General features: G+C 44.0%; 1 protein-coding gene across 1 annotated transcript; it reads left to right on the plus strand.

Annotated features, from left to right (window-relative positions):
- Positions 1-2,827: 2,827 nt before the first annotated feature.
- LOC135994800 (high affinity choline transporter 1-like) lies at positions 2,828-10,172 on the plus strand. Its single transcript, XM_065645714.1, has 8 exons — positions 2,828-3,005; positions 4,039-4,152; positions 5,715-5,870; positions 6,340-6,488; positions 6,917-7,060; positions 8,043-8,196; positions 9,018-9,235; positions 9,651-10,172. Exons 1-8 carry the CDS (start codon positions 2,828-2,830, stop codon positions 10,170-10,172), a joined length of 1,635 nt encoding a protein of 544 aa, XP_065501786.1.
- Positions 10,173-24,142: the final 13,970 nt, after the last annotated feature.

Consider the following 24,142-nt stretch of genomic DNA (forward strand, 5'->3'; position numbering starts at 1 on the left):
CAGAGGAGTGACAGGAGACAGCCACCCTTTGGAATTGCCCTTCCTGCAGGACCTCTGTCACTCCACAGCATCCCTTTCATCCTGAGCCCAAGGGCCACGGACGGCCGCCTAAAGCTGATCATCAATAATGTAGCATATTTAACCCAGAAAGGCAGGGCAAGGGCTTTATCAAAGGCACAGAAGCCACTGTTTTTTCCATCTTTATTTCTTCCAGTTGGTTCACTTCAAAGCCAAGTAGCTGTAAGCGGTCACTACAGCGCAAATCATTTCCACCATAGATAAAAAACTTCTGTGGCACATAGTACTCCTCACTTTCTTCCAGTATTTTTATCAACCACCCATGTCAAGGCTTATTCCATCAAGGTCAAGTAGCAAGGAGAGAGCAGGAGCTCAGCTGAGTATCGCCCAAGTAGATACTCAGAATCATTGGAGACACACCAAAATATCCTGGCTGCTGCTCCAGAAGGGCATGTGTCTCCCACAGGGGCTCTGTACCATCCGCTTGCCCATGTGGATGTCTCAGAGGCTTTACAGCATCTCAGGTGGCACCACCCATCTCTACTTGAGCAGCCAAATCAGCCCTGAAGCATTTACTGGGTACAGTGACTCCACTCTTGAAAGCAGCTCTGAGTCCAGCAGACTGACATCTGCCCTCACCCTGTCCTGCCTCACAGGACCTAAAGTAGGTCAGTGAATCACCTTGTAAAATTGCATATTTCTCCCCATGGGTTACATAGGGAGCTTGAAGGGAGCAACGCAGCACCTGACACCTGAAGCTGCAGCCCTCCATTGTGAGCAGGGAGGTAAAACCCACCTCAAAATCTCTCTGTTAGTGAGATTTTTTTTTTTTTTTGTAAAATAGATGCATTAGCTGAGAGTCATCTAGTGGCAAAAGAGCACAACAACAGATTCGGTGAGGAACTTGGCGTAACCTCATGCTTTTACATTTCTTCTTCCATGTACTGTATATCATCAGCTTCAGCCGAACTACCTTATGCATACTTTTTTTCTAAGCCTCCTTCATCCCATCATGTAACATTTTCACTTACATTTTGTCCTGCCACATCCGCCCTCCATCGCTCTGGGTTTATAAATGAAGTTTCCCTGCAGATTTTTATGGCTGCCACTTTTTTTTTGTTTGTTTGCTTGTTTGTTTTTTCAAGAGATGATAAAAAACAGAGGCAGCCCAGATGTTTCGGCAGATGCCACAGAAAAAATGCAAATCTTTCTTGGTTTGGATGTGTTGAATTCAGCTGACCCCCACACGGAGGATGCAACACCAGGAAGGCAACTCAGAGAAACCAATGGCTCCATTGCCACTGGCAGCTGCAGTCTCTATGACTATTTATTATACAGCAGGTACATTTAAGGTGGAAGGGGCTGTTTCTAATTACCAACTGGAAAATGTGCCTTTAAAATGCACTGTGTCTCCTTTTGTACAGAAATAATCGCGTCAAAGTTAAAACCCCTTAGTCAAAATAGCATTTTATTATAAATATAAAGGAATGTTTCTCCTAAGGCAAGATAAATAATCATCTGGTTTTCAGACTTTTTCATTTTTTTTTAATTTTCACTTTTTTAAACACTTCTTATAGGGTCTTCCAGCCAGATTACTGCACAACTTACCACAACCCTTTTTTTCCCTTGTACAAAGAGGTGTCACAGAAAACATGGGGTTCCTGCCCTTCTCCCGCTTCTTCCCATTGCCCATGTGTCCGTGTTTTCCTTCCATGTCCTGCCCATGGGACAGGCTCAACCTGTGCCACTGTCATCTTCATGCACAGCTACTCCTGGCCACCTGCAAAAGATGGCACACTGCAGAAAACCTTCCTAAAGATTTGGGCTTTCAAACTCCTGCTCAGAGCGTATCTGTGAAGAAGAAATCTGTGATTTCCACGTGGAAAGGAGCTACCCGCTTCACAGATGAATGCAAGTATCCAGGAAAGACAAACAAGTGCCCTATTTAGGGCTGTTTTTACATAGAATTGATTATGAAGACTCACACCTGGACATGGAAAAGATTCACAGGGCAACTAAAAAGATATTGGAATGGCAACTCTATAATAAATGTAACCAACTTAATTCCTTAGTGCATACATGAGCTTTTCCCATAATTATGTTTGTTTAAAGGGAGCATCACAAAGCAGTTTAAAAAGTCCATATCTTTCCTGTAGTTTTATTGCAGAGACTAACAACATCTCACTATCCTGTCTGTTTCCAGCAGAGAAATGATAATGCTCTTGCTTTGAATATTAGCATACAGGTACTTTGGCTGGTCAGTGGAAAATCTTCTTTTACTGTTTCCTAGATTTATTGTTATGATTATTGTGGGTTTAGTTCAGTCAACTTTAAACAGACAAATTCTTAGCCCTATCTTCTGTGTTAACCTTGCGCCTAGAACCTAGAGAAATATGGATTCTTTTCATACCATTGCATATCAGACAAAATATAACATTTCCCTTTCTTTACGCCAAGCTAGTATTGCCCTCACATCAGTGCTCCATTGCTCTTATGAATACTAATTCCTACCCTCTTAATCTCTGCACCCCAGAAAAATAAGATCGGATATCTTCTGAAAAAGGGGAGAAAACTGAAGAATTGCCAGTAGACCTCCAAAGACAGACTCTGCAACCAGTTCTCAAGACTTTTTTTTAAGGCTCTGTTTCATACTGCATCTTTCCTTGCAAAGTACAGCAAACTAATACTTAGCAGGTTTTTTACAAGGTGTCACCTTTTTTTTCTATTTTTTTTCTGACTGTGGACTTAATCAAATAGTATTATCATCAAGCCTTTATTCCTCTCTGTTGTCTAAACTAAGCAACATAAAATGGTTCTAAATATACCAGGCTTAGTATCTTTGAGTGTGTTTTTTACATTAACTTTGGCTACTGGAATTTGGGCTTCTTGGAAAAGTAAAAAGGACCAGCAGAACAGAAACTCAACTGAAATGGCCATAGTTGGAGGCAGGAATATAAATGTATTCGTTGGGCTGTTTACTGCAACAGGTAAGTTTTCTTACAGAACTTTTAAAAATTCTTCTTAAAACACATGCATTACGTAGATCTAGGAGACTTTTCTTTCAAAGCAGGTGAACTGCTTTAATGTCAGGGCAGATTTTACCTAAGTGTGGCTTTAAAGGAGTATGGTTTCATGAATCATTTTGGGATGGATTCTTCCAAACCTCTTCACACTGAGCAGAACCTAATGTTTATGTAGATTCTTTTAAATTAAAGATATTAATTTAAGAGTTTAGTTAAGAGTTAAAGAGTTTAATTTAAGAGTGGCTGAATACAATACTTTTCATTAAGGAGGGCTGTGGTCTTAATCTTGAACCAGTTTCTGTTATCCAGCATAACAGAAGAATTTTACTCCTGGAAAAATCCACTTCTGTGTGGAATAAATTGCTATTCACGGTGAGCATTGGCCTCTCTCCTAAAGAGAAAATGTTTCCCCGCCAACTGCTGTCCTCCGCTTCCCTTTTCTCTCTTTGTTGCCTGGCACCATCTGAAATTTGCTTCTCTGCCTCATTTTTTGTGAAGGCTTCCCCAAGTGGTATTTGCCTGGCTAAGACACTTAAGCCCATGTTGTAGGTTTGTATTCTGACTGCAACGTCTGCTTGCATTTTTTTTTCCTAATTTCTGTTTTCTTAGGCTATGTAAGTGATGCTCATGAAGGATGATCTATCGGTCACAGCAGAATAACAAAGGCAATTCTGTTTGCTCTAGCAAAAAACTTCCATTGAAAAAAAAAGAAATTAAAAACTGATCTATTCAAATTGCTTTTGACTGTTTAAACATTGAGCTTTTCTATGCACACATAGATATTAATTCTTGAACCTGAGAAATTATTTAGGGTAAGATTCTAATACTATTTCATACTCAGCAACACATCTCACTATGGGAGAAAGCTTTGTAAAGAAAATAGAAGTGCGACTAAGTATTTGTATTAAAAAAATGTTTACAGGCTCTCAGAGTGTTCTACAAGACTAGCTGAGAATATGTATCGCAATTCTTACCTTTCCATCTTCCACGTTTACAGCCACCTGGGTTGGAGGAGCGTATATCAACGGCACAGCTGAAATTGTCTACCTACCTTCAAAAGGGCTATTGTGGGTCCAGGCACCTGTGGGATTTGCCTTATCCCTTGTTATTGGTAAATAATTCATGCAATCAGGACATAAAATCTTTTTAAAAACCCCATAGGAGTATATTAAGATGTGTAATAGTGTATAGAGTATGTTTTAAAGGTAATTGTGTTTCTTCACAGAATCACAGATCCAGAACAAGTACTTATAATGCTATCCTTTAAACTGAAACATAAGAAATTGGGGTAGCTCAGAGCTAGTGTAGAGTTTTGCCTGCTTGGAGCAATTTATAGGACAAAAATCTTATTTGAGAATTTTAGAAGCACGTGGCTATGTGCATGTTGCTTTTTTATCATTGTCTCTTATTGAGAGCATTGATATAATTTTAATTTTTTCTTCAAAATTTCTGTGTGATGTAATAATACTATCTTGATTTTTCCACTAAAATGTGTTCTCCTGAGTACTGTCATCTCAGGATGAATTTGTGGCGCATCCAGCGCATCCCACTTTACAGGTGGTCACTATTTTGTTGCAACTAAGTTAAGTTACCTAAGTTGCCATTTCTAACTCCAAGAATGACAGGACTCATGCTGAAGTTCAGCCATCTTGCCAAGACCAAAGTTTCTTCCAGTCCCCACTGAGTTATACCATAACTCTTTAGAGACACCGGATGATTAAAGCAAGGAGACCTGTGCAGACCTTGCACAAAGATTTCTAAAAGAACAGTAACCTTTATTCTCAAGTCAAACGAAAGAGTCCAACTGACACGAACATGAATCAGGCTTGGAATATACTGCCAGCATTTCTTATGTGAGTAATTCTTACTAATGAAATTGGGGAATGCAGGTCTGATCCTGCAATCTTTACTCAGGTCAGCAGTGCCCAGACAAGCAGTCCTGTTGGCTTCAGGGTTAGGCACAGTATGTATTCTTTGGTTTTAATGAGATGGCTCTACGTCTGATGTCTAATATTTAGATGAAGGCGGGTGGGACTCAGCTCAATGTACAGATTAAAATAATATAGTTCTGGGAACAGACAATGAAGCCATCAAAATGAAAATGTAACTAGAAAAGGAACACATATCGACATGTTGCATCACATGCTCAAGGACAAAAGTTACACTCTTTTTTAGCCAAACATGAATCTTCAATGCCTCATTCTGATTACTGAGGTTTTCCACAGGATATATTTCAGAAAACTTTGTGTCTCAGGTTGGTAGGTCATGGGAAATGGAGAGGAGACTATATGTGGGTGTCCTCTGAGCTAAGTTCCTGTTATATCCACACAAGCATCTTACGGCATCTGGAGTGCCCTAGAGGGTCCTACCTGGCCTCCAGCAGCCACTCCAGAAAGACGTATGTCTGCCAAAAGCGGAGGGTCATATCTGCCAGCTGTAAGCACATGTCCTCTGTAACCTGGGACCTCTCAGAGGGTTGATACCCCATATTTAGGCAAGCAAATTGAGGTTCCACTGTCTGGTTGGTTGCGTCATTCTCTAGGGTCCATTATGTATGAATTCCATGTTCACCGTATGGGTCTGATATCTGAATACCATAGTATTCTTGCTCTTTTTTTTTCCGTGGAATATAATACATGCAAAATTATACCAAAATGTCTTCACTTCTGATAGGTGGTTTCTTCTTTGTAAATCCAATGAGATCCAAGAATTATGTGACGGTGATGGATCCTCTTCAAGAAACCTATGGGAATGTGATGGGAAGCTTACTCTTCATTCCACCTCTGCTAGGAGAGGTGTTCTGGTTTGCAGCTATCCTGGCATCCCTGGGTAAATACTCACTTTGCTGTTATATTTGTTAAATGTCATGTGGCACAACTATCAGAGTATAATACAAATTCAGGAATTGTGTTGGACTAATGTCTTCTTTTGTGAGAGGAACACAAGCATTTCTCATTTCTGGAAAATATGGGTTTAGATTTAAAATAAATGACAGTAGTATATATTAATAATATTATAGCAGAGAGGTCTGGCAATACGAGTTAGTGCCATCACATTGCCTGTGGAAAAGCAGATGTAAAAAGGCAAAGTGTCTTGGCAAAGACCATGCAGCAAGGTGGCAGCAGGAGCAGAAAGAGAATATGGGCCCTCCTGAGCCCTCAGTCTGCCTGCTTTCTGTAGACTGTGCACTTCTCATAAAGTGTGGTGTGCTGGCATCAAGGGAATAACATATCCCTGTTTATTCTGTATTCTGCATGTATGAAATCTGTCTTAAAATACCTGACAACTTTGTCTGCAGGAGCAACAATGAGGGTCATCTTGGACATTGGAGGCTCTGTGGCTATCATCATCTCAGCATGCACTGTCATCCTCTACACTCTGCTGGGAGGCCTCTACTCTGTGGCATACACAGATGTCATCCAGCTGGTTTTCATTACCCTCAGCCTGGCAAGTCCTGTGCATTTCTTTGTTAACAGTTTCCTAACCAAGGGACAAAATCCTGTTCTTCTTTTCAGTATCTCTCACACAAAAAATAACTCTAATAACCCTTGCCCTACAGTTGCTTTTCAGGAGGACGGTTCTCCTGAAAGGTCTTATGGTCCTTATGCATTTCAGTGAGTGCTCACACAAGCAATTGGCCTTGCTGGGTGAACACGGCCACAGAACCTGTCCAGAACAATCTGGGCTGGAAAGGAAAGAGATCTGTCTACTGAAGGCACCAACTGACCTAAATTACAGATTTCACGTTCTTGATGATGTCACGAACCAGAAACATGTAGATTTAGAGTCAGGAAAGGGGAGAAAGGAAGACTCAACAGATTCTTCAACAACACGGATCCTCAGAAAATTATTAACTATTTTTGTCTCTATCCTAGTGGGTTTGTATCCCCTTTGCCCTGGTGAACTCTGCGACAGAAAGTATTTATTTCACTGCAACTCATAAATCTTACCAAGACCCTTGGATTGGGAAAATAGAAAAACAGTACCTTGGAAGGTGGCTGGATGATTTCTTCTACCTGGTATGGAGTATTTCTTGGACAGGTTTTTGGAAGAAGGGATTGTTGGGGACTTCTCATCTGGAAAACTTGTGGGTTCTTCCAGCCAGGAATCCTATGCTGCACAGATGGCAGGGGCCGGATGATGTGTAAAACCTTCTCTCAGACACTGAATAGCACATTGAATGGGCCAGGGAGATCCAAGGCTCAGCTGTGGGAAGGAAAGGAGCAGTAAGGACACGCCATCCTTTACCCATATGAAGGAATGTACCTCTTGAGTAAGATCATACAGGCAACTGGTTCCAGCCCTGGCAGTAAATTACATATTTCCTACCTTTTGAGAGGCTGGTCTTGCAGCTTCAATAGTGTGCTTTTAAGATAATTACGTAAAATTCCCTCTATTTGAAAAAATAATATTAAAATGACACAATTGCAGGTCCTCAGCAAGCATGGTGCCACTGGCTCCACTGCGCAATTCAACTTTCGAGCTAACAAAATAGCTAAGACTGTAGGAGGTTGTTATGCTCTCACTAGGTTGGTAGTAGGGACACACAGAAGCTTGAACTTGTTTGGCAAGGACTGAATCTTCAGATTTTATCTGATGAAATCTGTCTGCTAAGAAAGTGAAAATGGTGATTTTATTTTTAGTTTAGTATTATACCCTAAGTTTGTGTAGATCTTTTTTAAAGTTCCAGTCCTGAAATACTTCTATTTTCCTTCCTCTGTGCCTGTTTTACTATGCCAAGCAACTTATTTTTAACCTGTTTTATTTTGCTTTCTCAGCAAGCCAAACCATTAACCTGTTTTGATCAAAATTTCACATCCACCGCAATGGAAACAAAGAAAAACACACCCTCAACCATGACAAATCATCCTCAATAGTTAAAGCTGGGCAAAGTTTATACATTTGAAGTGAGGGGGTTATAACAGTAAAGATTATCATTCTTCTGAACTGATGGGTGATGCCCTTCAGCAACCAGCAGCCAGTAACATCTGAATGTTTCAGGTGCTTGGCAGCATCCCATGGCAAACCTACTTCCAAAGAGTGCTCTCCGCTGCCTCGCTGGGACAGGCAAGGCTCATCTCCTACCTCTCTGGATTTGGGTGCTTTTTAATGTCCATTCCCTCTGTGCTCATTGGTGCAGTTGCAGCTTCAACAGGTAAAACTAAATAGTTTGTCTCTGAATAATCAACATGTTTTTGTCAAAGGTGATTAAAGTGGGACCAAAAGAAGTCCTGATTTAGACTTCAAATTACCTAGTTCTGAGTACCTAAAAGCCTTCAGTGCTAGAAGCTTGTGCCAGGAACGTGGAGCCCTCTGAGGTTCAGTGTAGGACTACCTAGAGACATTTAAGCAGACCCAAGACCTGTTTAAAGCTATTGCATCATAGTGAAATGGCATCTTATGGACCTTGTGGCAGACCCTGTAAAATGCTGTATAATCCTATTTTCCAAGAAAACTTATGCCCACTTCTGTTAATGCCTTCTGTATGTAAGACCCGGTAATATTACTACAGGTTGTTAATAATGTTCAGGAGAAAACCTGATTGAAGCAATCGATAAGTACAGCCCCTGCCCAGGAGATCAGTCCTGTGTTGGTTTATAGCAAGGGTTAAAGAGCAGCCAGATCACTAACAGTGAACTCATTAATTCATCTGTCACTAGGAGCACCAGAGCAAAACTCCCTGCTCCTCATAACCAAAGTCTAGAAGGTTGACCTTAAAGTGCCTCATTCCAGGAAACACACGAAGCACAGATATTTCTGTAGATGTTACTGGGGAAAAGGAAAATATTTGATCTAGTGAGAGCTGCAGCAGCTAAGGAGCATCACAACAGATCAAAAGAATCCAAAAAATGAATCTGAGTCCTAAAATACTGAGTGAGTCCCGATCCTTAGCCCTGCTGTGACTGGGCCCTCTGGAAAGGTAGCAGAAATGTCAGTGAAGCATTTGTTGTGACTTTTCCTTGTTCTGTTTTAAAGACTGGAACCAGACAAGCTATGGTCTTCCAAGTCCACTTGAGAGAGGGGAATCGTCAACGATACTGCCACTTGTTCTACACCATCTCTGCCCAGCATACATCTCCATTGCTGGGTTGGGAGCCATCGCTGCTGCTGCAATGTCTTCTGCAGACTCAGCTCTTCTCTCCACCAGTTCCATGTTTGCTCACAACATCTACAGGAAAATACTGAGGAAAAAGGTACTTGGTTACAGCATTCAGTACTTTTGGTGTCAGGACAACTGCTTTTGTTTCAAGACCATTTCAAATCCAGTCTGTGTCGTTCGTGATTAGAGGTGCCTGTCCTTCAGCTGCTGAACTGAGTTCTGGAGCCAGAGCTTCAGACATAGGTCAGGGGCGTTCATGCCCTTGGAGGGGGTACAAACACCCACACTTGTGAGCTTTGCTCTTTAAAAATGACTGGTAGTAGATAGTGGACTAGTAAATTAATGGAAACAGCATAAACCATGTCCCTTAAAATTACACAAGCCACCCTGGGTGGCCACTGGTGGCAAAAGGCAGCAAGGGCTCGGTGGGAACAGCCCAGGGCAGGGCAGTGCTGCCTCCCTGGCCAGTAAACACTGCGTCTGTAACGTTACAATCTCCTATTTTACAGGCTACAGAGACCGAGGTCTTATGGGCCATGAGGACCTCCATGCTGGTGTTTGGGGCAGGGGCTACTGGTCTGGCTTTTTGCTCCAGCTCTGTCTATGACCTCTGGTTCCTCAGCGGGGAGCTGGTGTACGCTCTGCTCTTCCCCCAGCTCTGCTGTGCCCTCTTCGCTCCCAGCACCAACACCTACGGCTCGGCTGCTGGCTTCTTGGTTGGGCTCCTCCTGAGGCTGCTGGCAGGAGAGCCTGCCCTGAGCATCCCCCCCGCCGTCTGCTACCTGGCCTGCTCCCTGGTGAATGGGACCTACAGTCAGCTCTTCCCCTTTAAAACGTTCAACGTGCTTCTCACCTTGGGGACGATCGTTGCTGTTTCCAACCTGGCTGCGGTTTTGTTTGAGCGAAACCTCCTTCCCCGCAGGTGGGATGTTTGCAATATCACGGGGGGAGCCAGCGCCCTCATTCCCCTGCAGCAGATGGAGAAACAGATGGGTTCGCCAGCAGTTGCACTGGAAAAGAATCGTGATTAAATGTGGGGGCTCGTTTGAAATGTCAAGGTGCCTCCAGCAATTAGAGTCTGGCACAAACAGAATTGCTCTTCCCATTGCTTTCCCCAGTAATTAATTATTTAAAGTCCTCGCAGGGTAATAAAGATGCACTCTGTTCATCCAAGGAGAATGTGTGAGCTCAAAGTCTGCAGTGATTAAAGGTGCATGGTGATGGAGCATGACCTTGTGGTGGTGACCATGGGGCACCGTGGGTCTCAGCACTCTTTGCTTCAGGGTGTCCCTGGTACCCCACCCAAAGCCAAGGCTGCAAGTCATGCTCCAATGTTTATGGCATTCTCAAGTCACATACTTTTCTCACCACAAAATTAATGTTTAATAGTTTGGGTATCCTTGATTAAAAAAAAAAAAAAAAAAAAAAAAAAAGATAAAAGAAAGAAAAAAGAAAAATAAGGCGAGCAAACCTGTTTCCACTACGACAGCTTGAGTTTTAGCATAATCTTGCCTGGGGAGCACATCAGACCTATAAATACACAGATTACTGAATGCAGGGCAACCACCGAGCAGACCAGCAGTAATATCAGTTCTGCACCATTCTTTAGAAGGCTTTCCTTGATACCGCAAACCTTTTGCATATGCCTCTCCTCAGCCACGGTCTCAGCCCATGCAGCCAGTCTGACATCCTCTCTCATCTGACCTGGCAGGGCAGAAGCAGATGAGCAAGGTAAAGGAGCAGTCCTCAGTTACAGGATAATAAAGTTTTACATAGGCACTATTTACAAAAACTCAACCAGCTGGAAAAATGGAGGTGCCTGAGAGACTCGTCAATGAGTCTTCTCGAAAGCCCCTGGTTAAATCACTTGTGTGAAGGTGTTACCCAAGCAGAGCGGTGGGATGCTGTGGCACACATGCACAAGCTGATGTGTGAGAACTCAGAGAACTGTGATGACAGAAAGGTGCTGGAAACTGATAATGAACCTGCCTGTAGGGACATGGAATCCTGAGGGCAAGATCCCAAAAGATTCAACCCACCAGGTCTGTACAGAAAAGCCCCTGATACCTTGTATGCATAAATTCTCAATGGGTCATAAGAAAAGCAGTCCAGCTAACTAGTTCATTTGGCCTCTAACCTGAAGTCTGACGGAGTGAGACCATCCCTCAGTGGGATGGACCATTAAGATGGGAGCTGAAATAAAGATTCAGAAGGATCTTGCAGTGACGGCTCATGGATCACCGTCATTTTATACTTCCCTAGGTGGCCATGCAGTGGCTCACCAGGGTTCAGTGCAACCCACCCCCAACAGCCAGCCTGACCACAAAACCTTTACAAAGCGGTTGTAGGAGCTGCTGTGCATGGAAAAAACATCTGGCATTGTTGGAGGGAAGATATTTACTGACGTATCCAAAGTAGCCCACAGCAGAGCAACCCCAACAGCCAACTGAGCTGCCAAGGGCAAAAACAATGTGCTGCTTGGTGAATTGCTTCCAGCACATGCTGAACACCCTGCTGTGCATGCACAAGGAGAGAAACTCTGCTGGTGCCACCATGCATGGTCACAGCAAGCTCAGCGAGTAGCCACATGTCACTGAACTGTACCTAGGCAAGTGCAGTGGCTTGGGAGGAGGACTGGCAGCCCTAAGCTCTAGATATGGCTCTGATGACTCTGCTCCCCATGGGGAGCATCTGTCTCCTTTAAAATACCTGTCCTCAGCAAGGTGGAGATTCTGGTCCTCATCAGAAAAATATCACACAACTTTATGTTTTGCTCTAGTGTTAGCAAACGCCTGGACACACGACTTCTTGTGCATGCAGTCCTGTTGATGTGCTTTGTTAAACCAAGACCAAAAATTCTTTCCTGTGTCTCTGGAGACTGTCATGAAATATTAATTATTACATGTCTAGAAAAGGGGGAAAAAACCTGTTTTGGAAATTAAAAGCATTGCCATTAACTGTGGTCCTAGGCAGTCACCCACTGAAGTCTTTCACAGCCCAGTGATTTGAGTGGGAGCATGTGAGGTCATGCTTAGCTGAGGCAGACACCAAAGCTATCATTACCATAGCGCCAGAAGAACTGGGCTCTTGTTAAATCTCAGTTGCTATACACTGATTCATATATACTCCCCTGAAAGATTCAGGGATGACCTAGTTTGTGGACTTGTATGGTCTTCTGTGTGGAGCAAACCCAAGCTGACACACAACACTTGCACAAGGGCATGGACCTGCTGCTTGGCCCAGATAAGAGTAAAAGTCCAATGTCGTCATGTCAAGGTCTCCATCCCACTCACTGGTCATCCCACCCAGTGGCTCTGAAAGGCAAATGACTACATCTGGACGTATCTTTTCTCTGCACCACTGTGCCCAAATTCTCCTTCTGTTCTTCTCCAGATTCCCAAAGTTTGACATTAAAGCCTATCCATGTTCATGTGCTTGGCCTGGGGGGCAATAGATCCACAGCATCTGGAGCCAGAGTCAGTGGACAGTGGTCTGGGATAGGACCTTGCTGAAGAGTGTCACCAGCACCATCATGTCACCGCCCAGCGTCACCACAGAAAACTCCCAGTGATTTCAAATAGGAAAGTCTTAGCGCTGTAAGGGGTACCTGGCATACTCAGCAGAGACACTTTGTCTTTACAAAGCTTCTCTGAATTTCATACCACTAAAACAAGCTCTGCTTCACGTGGAGAGATTAAAATGGCAAAGACACAATTACTGTACTCTCCTGAATGTTTACCATTTTCCATCCTTATATGACTCTCTCCTCAGAACATCCCCCAGCAAGCTTAAAAAGAAAACATTCATCAAGGTCAGACAAAGTTTTGAAAGCAATTAGCTGCAAGTAAAATAAATATAAAAGCAATTCTAGCCTATACTTAATAACAAAGTTCCTAGTTGTTCCAGTCCAGCACACCCAGTCCTTGAGGTGTTGCCAGCATGGGGGAAAATGACCCAACTCCCATGAAATCATTCCTCTGACAGGTTACTGCCTCCAGTTCAGCAATTCTTTATTTTCTTTGCCCCTGCTTTATAAAAAATTTGCTTGGGCACTGGAGGGCCCCGGTTTACCTTTCCTCTTGTGAATTTACCTCCGTTGCCCCTTAGATGTGTCCATGCCAATAACTCTATACAGTTCTAGCATCCTTTAACTTTTCTCAGCCGAGACAGCTGCTACTTGTTTCTTGCTATTTTGCGGTTAATAACACCCTATCTGTTATTTCTAATAAAGCAAACAAACAAACAAACAAAAACTTGCAATTTGGGAAGCATTTGGTTTGCGGTGAGTTCTCAGTATCTCATCAGATCCTCAGCAGGTATCTTTGGATGTTTTGTTTATGTAGATGAGAAAAATAGGAACATAACACTTCTGAAGGGAAATCTGCAACTCTTCCACTTCTCGCTTATGCTCATTTTTAGGACTTCCTAAGTGTCTCCTCACTGGAATAACAGCTGGCATCCAGCAAGGAAGCAAAGAAGCACTCGCAGGTTTGCCAGACATTTCTAGCACTGTCAGGGAGATATTTGCACATGATCCACGAGCTGCACAGGGCCAGGATGATCCTCTCATCGTTTCCACATGAATGCCCTGCTCTCTGGCTCTGCCTCACATGCCACACACCAATCTTCCCTCACAGTTCTCAGACTTTACTAAAACCTCTGCTAGAGAATACATCACCTCAGCTAGCAGAGCTTTTCAGTCTTCTAATAACTTCTCCTGTTCTAGCTCACCACTGACTTTCACACTCCTGTAAAAAAGGAGGAATTCAAAGGCATTAATCCCCCACAACAGGACATTTGTAAATCCACATTAAAAAAAGCAAGCTCACTTTGCTGATTTGAAAACTTCCAGGCAATCCATCATCCCCAGGGATGGGAATGCTGCTGCAGCAAAGCACACCTTTCTCTGCCCTTCAGGCAGGGGATCGTCTTTGTGACTGGAATTTGGGCTGTCTGGAATAATAAAAAGAAGGAGAATAGTGTGAACTGGAGTAAGGATTCCATTATCAGACACAAAACCATCCCAAATAATGTATAGCTAAAGTATTCCTTAAGTCTGCTGGGAAATGTCTTTCTTCAACATTAAACAACCTCAAGAGCAGGCAGTATTTTGTTTCAGTTCTTTGACCAAATGACCAAATGGTTGTTTTGTGTTTTTTGTTTTTTTCTTTTGGTTTGTTTTTTGGTTTTGGTTTTGGTTTTTGTTGGTTGGTTGGGTTGTGGTTTTTTGGTTTGGTTTTGGTTTTCATTTGGTTTTTTTGGTTTGGGTTTTTTTTGTTGTTGTGGGGGTTTTTTTGGGGGGGAGGTGTTTTTTGTTTTGTTTTAAATCTTTTGGCAGGTCTCTTGAAGTAATACAGGATCCACCTTGACAGAGGTGTCCGTTTTCCTCCTCCCCTCCTCAGCTTCCCACCAGCAGCTACCTTATCTAACCCTGGAGATATTGCTGCACAAGTTAGACTTTGCAAATCTACCTTAGGCAACTCACTTGATTCATTTGTGCTTTGCTTTCCCAGTCCTTTGAAGAAGGACAGCATTTTAGTTGACTCCAAGAAGGACTTTGAGATATTTGGAAGAATGTTCTGTTATACATAGTGAACACTTGTTTTGCATGAGTTGAGAACTTCTGTTCATAGCTGAAGGGCAGTTTTCCTGGTTTGTTTAATTCCAACATCAGACCAGTGGAAGTGATTTATCTTTACTTCAGCAAGGCTTTTGACTCTACCTCTAATAAAATCCTCACAGGCAAATGGATGAATACAGGTTGGATAAGTGGTCAGTGAGGTGGACTGAAAAGTGGCTGAACTAGCAGGCTTGGAGCACTATGATCCACAGCATGAGGTCCAGCTGGATGCCAGTCACTAGTGGTGTACTCCTGGCTTTGATGCTGAGGCTGCTACTGTTTAGCATCTTCATTAACGCCCTCAGTCCTGGGACACAGTGCACAGCCAGTGAGTTTGCAGGAGCAGTGACTGATAGAGTTGATGGGTGTGCTGCCATCCATGGGAACCTGGACAGGCTGAAGAAATGGGCTGACAGGAACCGTGTAAAGTTCAGCAAAGTGAGGTTCAAAGAACTGCACCAGGGGACAAACAACCCGAGGCACCAGCACAGGCTGCGGGCTGAGCCAGCCATGTGTCCTTGTGAGAAAAACACCAACAGCCTCCAGGGCTGCATCAGGCAGGGCATTGCCAGCAGGTCAAGGGAGGTGACCCTTCCCCTCTGCTTAGCCCTGGTGAGAGAGTCCAGTGAAGGACTATGAAGAAGATTATGGGTTTGAAGCATCTGTCATACCATGAGAAACTGAGAGAGCCGGGACTGTTCAGCCTGAAGAAGAGAAGGCTCATATGGATCCTATCAATGTATATAAATACCTGAAGGGGGAGAGGGAAAAAAAACAGAGCCAGACTCTTCTCAGTGGTGCCCAGTTAGAGGATAAGAGACAATGGGTACAAACTGAAACACAGGATAATCCAGAGCAAAAGTAGTCTTCACAGTGTGGTCAGGCACTGGAACAGGTCACCCAGAGAAGTCGTGCAGTCTCCATCCTTGGAGATATTCAAAGCCAACTGGACACAAGTCTGAGAAACCTACTTTCACTGACCTGGCTCTGAGCAAGAGGTTGGACAATTTCCAGACGTGCATTGCCACCTCAGCCATTGTGTGATTTGTCACTCTGGAAGAATAAAACGACAGTCTCGTGGCACTATCTAAAGGCTGAACACCTTCAGCAGCAGCATCCACTTGCTGGGCCGGACCAGAGCTCCTTTCAGATATGTTCTCACCTTAGTCATCGGTAATAACAAGCAGTTGAATCCTAGAAAGTTTGCATTTTCAAGTTATCATAAAACTATGCCTTTTTTTATTTCCTGTACAGTGGTCTGGACCCAAAATTGCCCACGACAACAGAAGTCCAGCTTAGCTGGCTGCACACAGTTGTTTACAAAACTGACAAAACCTGGGACAAAAAGGTCAGAAAGGTCTGGATATGGGTGTGATAAGAACTCTTCAAGGCTCCTGGTGCCATTGTGGTTTATGCATGACAATGAGCAGAAAGATTCTAAAAATGGGAAAATAGGCTTCCAGATGAAAAGAGTGTCCGGACTGGAGTTTGGTCAGCTACCTCAAAGGAGATGAAGAGCCTCTTGGACACGGCCTGTGGTGGGTCGCTCCATCGGGCAGAGAGGGGACCCAGTGGACTCAAAGGCAATGTCTATGTCATTTATTTAAATAATTCTGTGTGATGGAGCAGTCCTGAGCCCCTACGCCAAGTGGTAGAGTAAATGCAACCAGACTATGCGGTGCAAAGTCTGCTGGAATAGAAGTGGAAGACTCCAGAAGTTGGCAGAGCCAAATCTAGTCCAATGTCAGTACTCGGGATTGAACTGTCCTCAGAACAGCACTTGATTTTTGGTTTTAAAGAAACCAGTTGGTTCACTCCAAGAAAGACCCAGGGAATGCACTAACATTCACACAAAGTGGACAGACAGTAGCCCAGGACCTGGGACTGAACTGACAGGATAAAATATTTGCAGTAGACAGACCTACAGCAGCAAACACCAGCATCTGGGCAGCACACTACTGTCACCTGGGTTGACAGGATCCACTGAGGTACCCTGAGGCTTCCATTGTCTTGGTTCTCCTCGGCATTTTTAGACTTCATCTCCTGTGGAGTGCCTGAGATGTTATCAGACAGAAATTTGATTAAGAAACAAGAACAATACAAAATCATTGCTATGTACATTAGGCAGATTAACAACTGGCTAACTGACATGTCTTGAAATGTAGTTACAAGTAGGAAATTACCATCCACTATTTGAATCTCTAGTGAGGTTGATTCTTGGCATTATGCTATTGAACTGCACTTGTCAGTGACTGGGTAGGCAACGAGGAGCAGTCCACGTTGTGTGCTCAGCTGGTCAAATAATCCAGATGCACTTCATATGGGCTACTGAATAATCTAACACAGATGTCTATAGAACTGATCAGGTGAATCACAGTCAAAAACTATTGCCTGTGTTGTCCTGAAAGGAATCCCTGAGTGATGCTGTGCACTGTAATGTTGAAATTTAGATGGGGTGAGTCATACCCAGAGCAGGTTCCTGCTATTTTGATAATGTCTCTTCTCTCACAAACAGGTCGCATGACAAGATCCAATGTCTGCAATTTGAAACTAGGCAAATTCAGACTACAAACGAGGCTCAGCTTTTAAATGTAAGCTTCACTAAATATCAGAGCAATTTGCCAAGGACTGAGGTGGATTCTTGATCTCTAAAAATGCTACAGTGAAATGGGAAGCTTTTCTGAAACTTATCCTCTATTTTAAGGAGGAATTCATTCAGGGGAGCCCTAGGGTATGTGATGTCCAGCCCAGAGTTCAGACCTGCAACCTCCTGTGATGTCTTCTGTTCCTTACTTCTCCCAACCCTGACCTCATAGCCAGAGATGGGCAACCAGGTTCCACCAGATAACCACTACCACTTTTAGCTTAATGCTGACAAACTCCTTTCTCCAACTATGGAGAAGTCAAGACCATAGTGTGACTTGCATTTCCAAATCTAAACTGGGTCCTACATCAGCAGACCTTCTGTATTCTGAACCTCACATTATCTGTGCAAAGACAAGGGAAAAGTATGTGATTTTTTAAAGAAAGGCAAATTGAAAATTGAAGCATATTTACAACTCTGGAATTTTTGCTATGCAGCTGCAAGCTGTGACACTTGCATTTTATTGCAGAAAGAGCACAACAGAGTTTTCTTTGATATACACGTGGGATTTGTTTCCTCCTAGAGTTCAGCTATGTTCTTAATTCAGGAATAACAGACTTTGACATAACAACAGGATTGGAGAGAAATTTTACACTATGGGACTAAAGCAAACTGAAAAACTTCCAACTTTTCCACATTTTTTACAATTTTAGTGAGCTGTGCAACATTGTGCTGCACACCTCATAATACACCTCTGTTCAGGGCTCAGATAACAGCGTGATGAGCACAGTCTGAGGAATGATGTGCAACAGAAATGAACAGGATATCTTGAAACATTGTCTAGCAGAGATTAATTCCCCTGCACATCCCTTAATCATACCAAGCTTTCAAGCCTAATTAGGATAACTAATTGCAAAGGTTAACTATCTAATTGGTGATTATCAGATGGAATTAGGAAGAAAGAGGTAGGGAGCCCTGCCAGTTTGAAAGTGTTTGTTAGTATGGGCAAGGAAACAAGAGGGAAGAGTGGAAGAGCAGAAAAGCCACAGAAGAGAAACACACAGAAAATGGAATTGATGAGCACAGTGCAGGATAGTCATCTGGTGCTCAAAGTGAGAGTATTCTCTCTTATGGGTGTGGCGGATGCATTTGACCCCTCCAGCCAAACCAGCAGCAGTTTGGTCCAGGCTCCAGAGGAGTGAAAGACCTGAGCCACAGCCAGGCCAAGAACTCCTTCCAGGAGACCCACAGGGAAACAGAACGGCACACTGAATGCCGGTGGCTTGTGGGTGCAGGGTACATACTTTTCCTACTGTATGCAATTTGACTACGAGTCAACCACTTTATTCTATAAATACAACAGCCTGAATGAATCATGGAATCACAGAATCACAGAACGTTAGGGATTGGAAGGGACCTCAAAAGAGATCACCCCTCAGTCTCCTCTTCTCCAAGCTAAAGAGACCCAGCCCTCATTAATATTATAAATATATAAAGAGTGAGTGTCACAAGGATGGAGCCAGGCTCTTCTTGGTGACAACCAATGGTAAGACAAGCGGTAATGGGTGCAAACTGGAACACAAGAGGTTCCACTTAAATTTGAGAAGAAACTTCTTCTCAGTCAGGGTGATAGACACTGGAACAGGCTGCCCAGGGAGGTTGTGGAGTCTCCTTCTCTGGAGACATTCAAAACCCGCCTGGACACCTTCCTGTGTAACCACATCTGGGTGTTCCTGCTCCAGTGCGGGGATTGGACTGGATGATCTTTTGAGGTTCCTTCCAATCCTTAACATTCTGTGATTCTGTGATTCTGTGATTCTTTAATGTCTGTGAGCACTGGTGCCCACCTGTGCACTGGTGACTACCTGAAGAGCAAAGCATAAATTAAAAGATGGCCTTTAACTACACTGCAGTCACCTAAGACCATGCAGATGTTGTGTGCTGATATAATTCAAGGAAATTAATGCCACCTTAGCATGGATTCATGCTAACTTGCATGCTGTCTGTGAAAGATTACTGCTTAATCCCATCAAGGTAGATCTAAGATCAGCCTTGCTGAGGCTGCTTTGGCTACATAACTCCCTCATCAGGAAGAAAGTCACACTTGCACACATAAGTCTGAGAATAAGACTGGGGGGAAAAAAAAAAAAAGCGGAAATGAGGCTGAAATCAAAGCTTCAATCTCTGTCCTGGGGCTCCTTCGGTTCATCCAATTAAAAGACAGGTCCTCTGCAGGATTACAAGAGGTTTTCCCAAAAGCAGGACTCTATCATCAAACATTTAATCAGGATCAGAGATTAATACAGATTGAATATTAAACTTTTTTTTCACCAGTTGCTGTATTGATGTTTCTACATGACTTGCAGGGCACTGCAAATCCCTGGTGTCAATCCTGATCTGCACGGCAAGAAAGGAAAAAGATGTTTCTGGGGAAGACTGAAGAAACAGGACCAGCAGGTGAGGTAGGACAAAGCCTGTACTCGACGGTCCCTCAGCAGTGATCTTGTAGGTGAGATAAAGCACAAGCCAGTGTTTGGTCTGTGAAATTTTATTTGGACTGCATCACTCTAAATATCCTTCTGGTGGGAATGTGGGGCAAAGATTTTGTCGCTGGGTAAAACTGGAGGGTCTCCTGTTCTTCAGATCAAGTTTTGAGAAAGTACTAAAATGCTAAGACAATTTATGATTCGTTTTCCTTAAACACTGCAACCCTGGCATGTCCTGCAAGATGTGCCATGTTGAGTAGTGTTGAGTCCACCCGATCACCCTTATTCACAAGAGGTTTTAGGGACAAATGTCGCTTGACTTCCCATCCAGATGCCCAAATTGCAGAGAATTTTAAATATTTACTCTCTAGCACCACCTAAGCACAGCCCCAAGTAACACAAACCAGCACTTCCCTTCCAGAACTGGCCTTTCTCCATGTCCTGAATGTGGCTCACCCACTGCCACCAGAAGTGTTCTCACCAGGAGACGCAAACTGCCACCAAGCAGCATCGCCTGCCACCTGCCCATCTGATGCACACCTCCCCAAGTGGCTGGTGGCCTTTGGGCCCTGCCAAGGCACCCACAGCCCTTCGCAGGTCACCATGGTTCCTCTGCTAAGGTTGTTGGGAGGTGTCTTCTGCTGTTGCTGATGGTGCTGCATGACCTCCTCCACCTACCCACACTGCACTCCTGAAAATTAGAGGCAAAAAATAAATGAAGTTTCCAGCTCTGGTACGTTTGGAGCAATTCCTAAGCCCTCGCCACTTACAGGCTGAGGTGGGGACTGGCGCCAAGGCTATAACTGACATTGTGACATGTGTGGTGCTCCAGGAAGAAACCACCCACCACGCGCGTGCAAGGGTCTGAGCTGTGACTGCCCTGAGTTACCCAGACTTGCCTCTGCGGGAGACACCATAATTACACCATCATTGCTCAATCACGGTCATTATTCGAAAGGCAACATGCCTAACATGCTTCAGCAATCATTCTGCTGGGCCGGATGGGCTTGATTCAATTTGCTTTGGTGCTGAATATTTCCAGCTGCCCTGGAGGCACTGTGTCCAGCCATGGGAGCCAACATGGGCAGCAAGGCTGTCTGCAGCGAGGAGCATCAAGCCTGGCTTTCTGGAGAGACTCTGTGGGCAGCTCCTGCTCAGCCCTTCTGCAAAAGGCTGAGGGAGCCTAAACCAGCGGTAGAAAAAGAGGGTGCTGGTTTCAGCAGCTCACTTAGATCATGTGAGGACACGGTTGTGCTGACAGGTCAGGTCAAAGTAAATACTTTGCACTAAATTTACACCAGATGAAATGGAGAGGTGCTCAGGTGATCTGCATAAAAAATCTGTTGAGACCAAAGTGTAGATATTTAAATAGTCCATTTCAACTAGACCAGCTTAATCATGCTTAATTATGGTTTGCTTAATTATTACTCATTCTTAATTCTATTTAAGTTCTCACCCAATCTGTATGTATCGGTACTCCTGCATCTTAGGACAGTGACTGAAATGAAAATGGGAGACAGGCTTGAGAGCCTTGGGCATCCCAAGGTTTGAGATGACAAAAGCTTGTGCTACTCTTCTAATGGAAAGTATAGAATTAAAACTCACAGGGAAAAAAGGGAAGACACAAGAGTCTCATTTGTGTTCGTCCCTTTTTGAGATTGTTTTCATTCTGCACAGAGTGGTTAGATGTGCCATTTGCCTTGCTGAATTCTGTAATTGAAAATATTCACACTGTCAATGATTAAAAGTGAGAAGTACCATGGGACAGTAAAGCAGAATTAGAGCACCTTGGAAAATAGTCAGATTATTCTTACACATCATAAAAGCTCATTTTATATTTTCTTTGTATGGTGTAACACTAACCAAAACCTTTTCTATACAACAGACAACAACTTCAGACATTGATTTGAGGCGAAGAGTTATATGAATGACTAACCTTCTGGTGTCCTGGTCAACCTGGAACATAAATATTTTTATTTAATCAGGAGTGCATTATTATTTTGCTGTTATTTTTACCACAATGCATAGTCCAAGGGCAATCGAAAGAGCCTTCAGGGCCTTGGGATGGTTGGTAAGGGAATTTGGAGCAGAGGTTATTTTTAACTCTCTCCTTCCAGTTGGAAGAAACAGACAGATCCAGACTATTAATACATGGCTCCATGGCTGGTGTTACTGCCACAGTTTGGGGTATTTTGATAATGGGATTGTCTACATGGCACCAGGCCTGCTGGCATCAGATGAGATTCACCTTTCTCAAAGCGGGAAAAGGGTCTTTGCCCACAAGCTAGCGGGGCTCATTGGCAGAGCTTTAAACTGGACATGAAGGGGGATAATCGCAGGCTTGCCCCCAACAATCTGTGGGGTGACACGCCAAGGTTAGAGGGACAGGATGCTAGTGAGGGCCCTCAGCCTGTTGCTCTGAGATGTGCTCTCTGCACTGCAGCACACCTGAAGTCTTACGAAGATGAGCCAGGGGCACCTGAAGTAATAGCAGCCAGCAGGCAAAGACCTTTGAAACACCACAAAGGGATTAAGGGGTGTTCTTCTAAGAAGGCGACACAGCCGACAGACCAGCTGCAGTGCCTCTACACCAATGCATGCAGCATGGGCAACAAACAGGAGGAGCTGGAAGCCACCCTGATTCTAGAAAGCTATGACCTAGTTGCCATTACTGAAACTTGGTGGGGTGAATCCCATGACTGCACTGTGGTTATTGATGGCTACAGGCTGTTCAGAAAGGACAGGTGAGGAAGGAGAGGTGGTGGTGTTGCAGTCTACATCAAGAGATGGATAGGTTGTGAAGAGCTGTCTCTGAAGAATAGCCATGAGCAGATTGAAAGCTTATGGGTTAGAATTAGAGACCGAGGCAACAAAGAAAACCTTGTGGTTGGTGTCTACTACATACCAGCCAGTCAGGGGAAGACTATTAATGAAGCCTTCTTACTCCAGCTACAGGCGGCAATGTGTGCTTGCAGCCCAGAAGGCCAATCGTATCTTGGGCTGCATCAGAAGGAGCGTGGGCAGCAGGTCAGGGAGGTGATTCTGCCCCTCTGCTCCGCTCTGGTGAGACCCCACCTGGAGTCCTGTGTCCAGCTCTGGAGCCCTCAGTGCAGGAGAGACATGGACCTGTTGGAGAGGGGCCAGAGGAGCCACAGAAATGATCAGGGGCTGGAACAGCTCTGCTGGGAGGACAGGCTGAGAGAGTTGGGGCTGTTCAGCCTGGAGAACAGAAGGCTCCGGGGAGACCTTGTTGTCGCCTTTCAGTACTTAAATGGGGCCTATAAGAAAGATGGGGACAGACTTTTTAGCAGGGCCTGTTGCGATAGGACAAGGGGTGATGGTTTTAAACTGAAAGAGAGGAAGTTCAGGCCAGACATCAAGAAGCAATCTTTTACACTGAGGGTGGTGAAACCCTGGCCCAGGTTGCCCAGAGAGGTGGTGGATGCCCCATCCCTGGAGACATCCCAGGCCAGGCTGGACAGGGCTCTGAGCCACCTGATCTGGTGAAGATGTCCCTGCTCATGGCAGGGGGGTTGGAAGAGATTATATTTAAAGGTCCATTGCAATCTAAACTATTCTATGATTCTACGAGTCTATGATCCTACGACTCTATGATCCTATTACTTTGTCTTTCTTTTCTGAAATTAAAGCCTACTATATGCTGTGGGGTTAACATTTCAAGGTAAAAGAAATGGGCATCCAGTTATTCTCCTCCATCCCACCTCCCCGGAATTGTCCACATTTGACCTCCATCTCCGATTTCTTGGGTGAGCGTTTCCACCCCTGAGCTGTTGAACACAAGGCAAAAGGGGAGAGACAGTATACCCTGCTTATGGGCCTTTGGACTCTAGCCTGGGAAAAAAATCCTGAAAATATTCAGCAAATCACATTCAAATTCTTGAACAGCTTTGGACAAACAAAACCGATTTTTTTTATAATAGACTTACCTACTGGGTGATGCTTGGGATTCTTTGAGCCTCTTTGATTTATAGAGCTGGGTTATAAAATCTGAGAAACAAGCCTTTCAGTGGCACATATCCAGCTTTCTGGGAGAGCCAGCCCACCTGTGCCTTTAGACACGGCGTCTCCAAGGTCCCCAGAGACATGCAGCAACTGCACCAGGCTGGAAATCCCGACCCAGTAGTTGTAGTAAAAGTGAGTCACGGATGTTGCCATTGCCTTCCTTCAGTCTGTGGAAAGATCTTGATGGCACAGCCGTACTAGAAAGCCTTTGTAGACAACTCCTACGAGATTTACTTCTAATTTTGAAGGATTTGAGTATGTTTTTCATGGTTGTTACACCTGCCCTGA

This window comes from Caloenas nicobarica, chromosome 1, assembly GCF_036013445.1.
Source record: "Caloenas nicobarica isolate bCalNic1 chromosome 1, bCalNic1.hap1, whole genome shotgun sequence".
In the NCBI taxonomy this organism is placed as follows: Eukaryota; Metazoa; Chordata; class Aves; order Columbiformes; family Columbidae; genus Caloenas; species Caloenas nicobarica.